The sequence below is a fragment of the Cryptomeria japonica genome, chromosome 1 (assembly GCF_030272615.1).
Source record: "Cryptomeria japonica chromosome 1, Sugi_1.0, whole genome shotgun sequence".
In the NCBI taxonomy this organism is placed as follows: Eukaryota; Viridiplantae; Streptophyta; class Pinopsida; order Cupressales; family Cupressaceae; genus Cryptomeria; species Cryptomeria japonica.
The window spans coordinates 504,607,881-504,613,417 of NC_081405.1; the positions used below are offsets into that span (position 1 = coordinate 504,607,881).

The following is a 5,537-nucleotide window of genomic DNA, read 5'->3' on the forward strand; positions in this document are numbered from 1 at the left end:
ACATATATATATATATATATATATATATATATATATATATATATATATATATATATATATATATATATATATATATATATATATATATATATATATATATATATATATATATATATATATATATATATATATATATATATATATATATATATATATATATATATATAATTTTTTTTAATATATATATATATGTTCAAACTTCAAACATCAAAATTATATATGTTCACAGTTCAAACATACAAATATGAAACATCAAACATACAATGTAACTTTCCCATACAATGATACATAAATGATAACAAATAAATCATAAATCATAAATCCATAATTGCCAATGCCAATAAATATTCTGATATTGATATATCATAAATCATAAATGTAATATCATATTCATAATTTGCAAAAAAGATAATGTTCAAGTTTCAAGTTTCAAAATGTGAAAATGTCATGACACAATAAAGTATAAAGTTAAACATTCAAATTACAAGCCATCTATGGGATTTAAATTCCATATTCATCTTCATCTGAAGCATCCAGCCCAAGCCCACGGTCATCAAGTGGTTCAAATTCAGCATCAATTGAACCAATATCAAATGGAATGCCACTCCCACTAGCTATGTCTCTCTCAAATTCCATAACCGCCTCGTCTATAGAGACTTGGCAAAGTTGTGCAACTGTAGCATCTAAATCAGCACACTCAGGGGCTAGATCCCAATTCCTTGTTACACCCTCACTATATTCAGGGTCCTTATGTGACAACAAATGAAGGTTGGAGTGTACGTAGACCAAATCCTCAGCTTTCTTTGCACCCAAACGATTACGTTTGACTGAGTGGATGAAGGAGTATGTACTCCAATTCCGCTCAGCTGAAGAAGAACTTGCAACCTGTTAAAAGTTAAAACATAATTAGAAATTTATAAATTAAAATTATAAAATAAAAATATGATAGCATCAAATGGAATTGGAAAACTATAAAAATAAAAAATAAAAAGATACATACTTGGGAGTTAAGTTTAATTGCAAGAGGCTGCAAGTAAATGGAGCCTTGACCATGTACATACCACCACTCATCAGCATCCATCCCATATCTAGCATTAAGAGCTACAACATCATGATTTTTTGCAGATACAAATTGGCCAAACTCCCTCATGACAATATTTCTTGTCTCCTCATCTTGATATATCTTTTTAAAGGCAGCCCTATAGCCAGAAGCAACCTCTGCATCTCTATATGGTGGCACCCTCCTTGGTGTTGCAAGCATCTCTGCACTATAAAATTTTGGCGTCAAAGCAAATGCTAAGAGATGTAAGGGGGTGGTCATCTTGTTCCAACAGTCAACAACAATTTTCTGCACAACTTTGAAAAATGTTTCCGTTGGGTCATTTTCTTTTCTATTTATTACTTCTTTTATTTTTTCCACCATGCAATCCATGCCATCATAAATCTCGCCCAAACATGGGCAATCAGTATCAGCATACCTGATCATGCTCATGATGGGCTCAGTGAAATTCAAAACATATTCCACATCATCCCACCATTTCTCACTAAGGATCAATGCTCTTACTTTTAGAGCTCTTTCTGTGTGGGACTGCTTCCATACACTCCACAAGCTGTTGATGACCATAGAACTCAAGGCGTCTCGCACCTTCAGAAGTTGTCTTAAGACGAGTGTGTGAGATGCAAATCGTGTTTCAGCAACCTAACATGACATAACAAAATACACAACATATATCAAATGCAAGTCTAAAAATACAAATTTAAAACTAAAAAATTAAAAAATAAAATTTAAAATTAGTAATTATAAATTACCTTCAACAACTCCAACTTGGAGAAGGTCTTGAAAATGGCTTGTGACATATGATGATTAGTCACAAACATTTGAATCTCCTCGCCCTCCACATATAGTTTTTTCACCCAATCAATTTGTGTGCCAAGCTTTTGCATGATTGAATTGAGTGAGTGTACTGCGCATGGTGTCCAAAAGATGTGACCATATGTAGCCTCCACTATAGTCCCTGCTGCCCTACAATTTTTAGCATTGTCAGTTACAACTTGGACAACATTTTGAGGCCCCACCATGTCAATGCATTCTATCAAGATACTGGCATTGAAACTTGCATCTTTCACTTGCCCCTCACAATCCACTGCTTTAAAAAACATTGCCCCTTTAGGACACACTGCTATAACATTGATCAATGGCCTATTTTTACAATCTTTCTATCCATCAGAAACAATGGTCACACCTGTTTCCTGCCATGTATCTTTGATGACCTTCAACTGTGACTCTATGGATGCTTTCTCCTTTGCCAATAAGGTGGTTCTCACCTTTTCATACCCTGGACAAACATAATCAGAAGGTGTATTGCAAAGAGTATGCACCATGTCCCGAAAGTAAGGTGATCTAACAAGGTTGAAAGGAAGCCCATTGCCATAAAGGCAACATCCAATTTTGGAATCTGCAATCTCTCTCAGTTCATTTTTGAAGGCAAAATCCAATGGGCCTCTTTTCCGTGAAGCCACAACATTCTGATTCTCTACTGCATCAACTGGTGGGTTTTGCATGAAAGGATGTGAACCAGCTGGTCTTGTGGAGCCAATGCTACTAGAAGGCCTCTTAGACATTGAGCTTGGATGGACAAGAGGATGATCAGTCTTTGCTTTGCTACTTCTCCTATCAGCTTCCTCTTGTTCTCTAATATATCCCAAAACTAGAACTTTTGACAGCCCCTTGCCATCTGATCCCTTACAAAAATTTATTCCACGCCCAGGGATGAAACAAAGGTGGCCTTTCACTCGAAAGTATGAGCTGGTATACTCAGTGCCACAATGGTTGCATTGCCAAACAAAACCCCCACCACCAGACACTGGCTTGATCATTGTTGTATAATGCCAAAGTGGTGAATCTTGATCAATTTTAAAGGGGGTATTTTCATTTCGGACATTTGCAACTGAACTAGAGCTTGCACTTGCACTTCCAGTTCCAGCCATTATGTATGATTATATGAATAGTGCACCTAAAATGAAAAGAGAACGCACAACATTATTGAAAAAAATTATTAAAATTTTGGTATTATAACCCCATACTATGCATACAAAGTGTAAAAAAATATACAAGACTTCTTTAAAAAAAATTAAAAAATTTGAAAAAAACTTGGAAAAATTCTTGAAAACTTGAAAAAAATTCAGATTCACTTAACTTACCTTTAATGGCTAAATCTTTCTTCTCCAGTGATTCCTATGCCTTTGATGCGTGTATCACACCTTCATAGTCGTCACCTTCGAAGAAAAATACAAAAACTAAGAAGCCTGATTGTAGAGAAAAAATCTTCAAAAATGCAAGTAGAATAGGTTGAATGCATGTTTTGATGCATGAAATGCATCATAGAGGGGCGGATTAGTGTTTAGATGTAATTATAAGATTAAAAATATTGTTTTTTTATTGTTTTTAATTGCTTGATAACCTGCGGGCCCCATTTCTGGGAACCCACGGGCTTGGGTTCACCCGGGTCCTCCTGGGTTTGCCCTGGGTCCCACCCGGGTCCTGCCCAGGCGGCTGGGTTCCCTGTGGGTCCTGCATGGCAGGACCCATAGGGAACCCAGCCGCCTGGGCAGGACCTGGGTGGGACCCAGAGCGAACCAGGTTGGGACCAGGACCGGGCACGGACCAGGACCAGGACCAGGACCCAGCCAAAATAGGGGAGAACCGATATCTAAGTATTTATGTAATAAGACATCCAACTTTGAAAATAATGAGAGTCCTTTAATCCTCTCACTCTAGATAACATGGCAGGACCCATAGGGAACCCAGCCGCCTGGGCAGGACCTGGGTGGGACCCAGAGCGAACCAGGTTGGGACCAGGACCGGGCACGGACCAGGACCAGGACCCAGCCAAAATAGGGGAGAACCGGTATCTGAGTATTTATGTAATAAGACATCCAACTTTGAAAATAATGAGAGTCCTTTAATCCTCTCACTCTAGATAACATGGTGACCATGTCGTTATATTCCTCATTAAAATCACTCCTGTGGAAGGACTTAGGCCATCGTGAGGTGAGGGAAGTTCTTGCAGTAGAGAGATAAACAATATTGATCACCTTTTTGCATTTATCCTCATGTTTCTCGTAGTACTCTTGAGCACTCTCTTGAGAAATATCAGCTACTTCTTCAACTGATGAACCTTTGAAGACACTATTGAAGAATACACTGTCTAGGGTCATAATGACATTTTGATCATCATCTTTCACTTGCCTTGTGCTTGGATCAAAGTGATCAGCTACTGCCAGTACAAATTCGGGATCATGAGCCGCAACTAGGAAAGATGCATACTTATGCAGCTCAGATTTGATTAAACTGGTTAGACGTGTAGGAGCCTTTTGAACCCGGTCAACAAATTCTTGCATATCAACATGCCCAATTTCGGTGTCTCTTATCTCCTTAATATTTGAATCAACTAAACTCTCTGGATATAGATTCAGGTACCTGTTGTACTTGTATTTCATCTTTCTTGATGATGCTTTACTTGGAGAAGGTTCCAACTGACCTGAGGAAGACTCGGGCTTGTTGTGAGGGAGCTTTGACATTCGTGATGACTGCATTCAACACTAATGATTAGCTATTCATCATTATCAAAATCAATTTTTCTCAAACGGATCGAAAACGAGACTCAAAACATGCTTAGGAGTAAAACTGCCAAAAACAGCAGGTCGGGGAAAAAAGTCCGACTTGCTCTTTTGAAAAGAAAAATTGTATATCGGACTTTAAAGTCTGAAGTGCAATTTAAAAAAAAACTTGATCAGCACATCGGACTTTAAAGTCCGATGTGCAATTTGGGATGAGTTATCAACACAAGTCCGATGTGTCAATCAGGGGAAAAATAGTAACACATCGGACTTTAAGTCCGATGTGTTGGGGAAAACTTCAAACAAGCACATCGGACTTTAAAGTCCGATGTGCAATCTAGAAAAGATTAAAGGCACATCGGACTTCGATGTGCTTACAAAGGGGAAGGATAACTGGATGACATGTCGGGTTTTGAAACCCGACATGTCAACCTACTCCCCTCCACATATCGGATTTTAAAGTCCGATATGCGAAGGGTAAGATCCCGCATATCGAACTTTAAAATCCAATATGTGGAGAGACTTTTCTCCAGCTGCACACTGGATTTTAAAATCCGGTATGCAGCTTTAGAAGGAGGGCTCCGGAGGGTAATAGGGTTTTGAAGTCCAATTGTCCTCCGGAACAAGGGAGACAATCGGACTACAAAATCCAAATGCCCTCCGGAGAGAAGCTCGAAAAAGACAAACAAAATCAAAAAAGAAAAACAAACAAGACGCAAACCTAAAAAAAAAGGAACCCGAAAACATGTAAAATAAAACCCTACCTCTTCCGCAACAAAAGACGATGAAAAATCCGACAAGGAGAGATTTGCCTGAGTCATGGAGAAGAAAATCCGAGTTGCGATGGAGAAAACGGAGGAGGGCACGCACAAGACAAACGAAAATGAAAACTAAAAACTAAAAAATTAACTTAAAAA

General features: G+C 38.1%; 2 protein-coding genes across 2 annotated transcripts; both read right to left on the bottom strand.

Moving 5' to 3' along the window:
- Positions 1-425: 425 nt before the first annotated feature.
- LOC131052280 (uncharacterized) lies at positions 426-1,639 on the bottom strand. The gene is made up of 2 exons (XM_057986909.2): positions 1,001-1,639; positions 426-885 (listed from the first exon to the last, which is right to left on the bottom strand). Exons 1-2 carry the CDS (start codon positions 1,622-1,624, stop codon positions 502-504), a joined length of 1,008 nt encoding a protein of 335 aa, XP_057842892.2. The 5' UTR covers positions 1,625-1,639; the 3' UTR covers positions 426-501.
- Positions 1,640-2,144: 505 nt separating this feature from the next.
- On the bottom strand, positions 2,145-3,253 carry LOC131061081 (uncharacterized). The gene is made up of 2 exons (XM_057994585.2): positions 3,202-3,253; positions 2,145-3,014 (listed from the first exon to the last, which is right to left on the bottom strand). The coding sequence occupies exon 2, from the start codon at positions 2,986-2,988 to the stop codon at positions 2,218-2,220; it is 771 nt and encodes a 256-aa protein (XP_057850568.2). The 5' UTR covers positions 2,989-3,014; positions 3,202-3,253; the 3' UTR covers positions 2,145-2,217.
- Positions 3,254-5,537: the final 2,284 nt, after the last annotated feature.

What these genes read in the sequence shown, in the direction of transcription:
- LOC131052280 (XM_057986909.2), bottom strand. Translation starts at nt 1,624, where the DNA reads ATGGTCATCAACAGCTTGTGGAGTGTATGGAAGCAGTCCCACACAGAA. An exon ending in CAATTAAACTTAACTCCCAA is followed by an intron (nt 886 to 1,000) that starts GTATGTATCTTT and finishes AACTTTTAACAG; the next exon opens with GTTGCAAGTTCTTCTTCAGC.
- LOC131061081 (XM_057994585.2), bottom strand. Translation starts at nt 2,988, where the DNA reads ATGGCTGGAACTGGAAGTGCAAGTGCAAGCTCTAGTTCAGTTGCAAAT.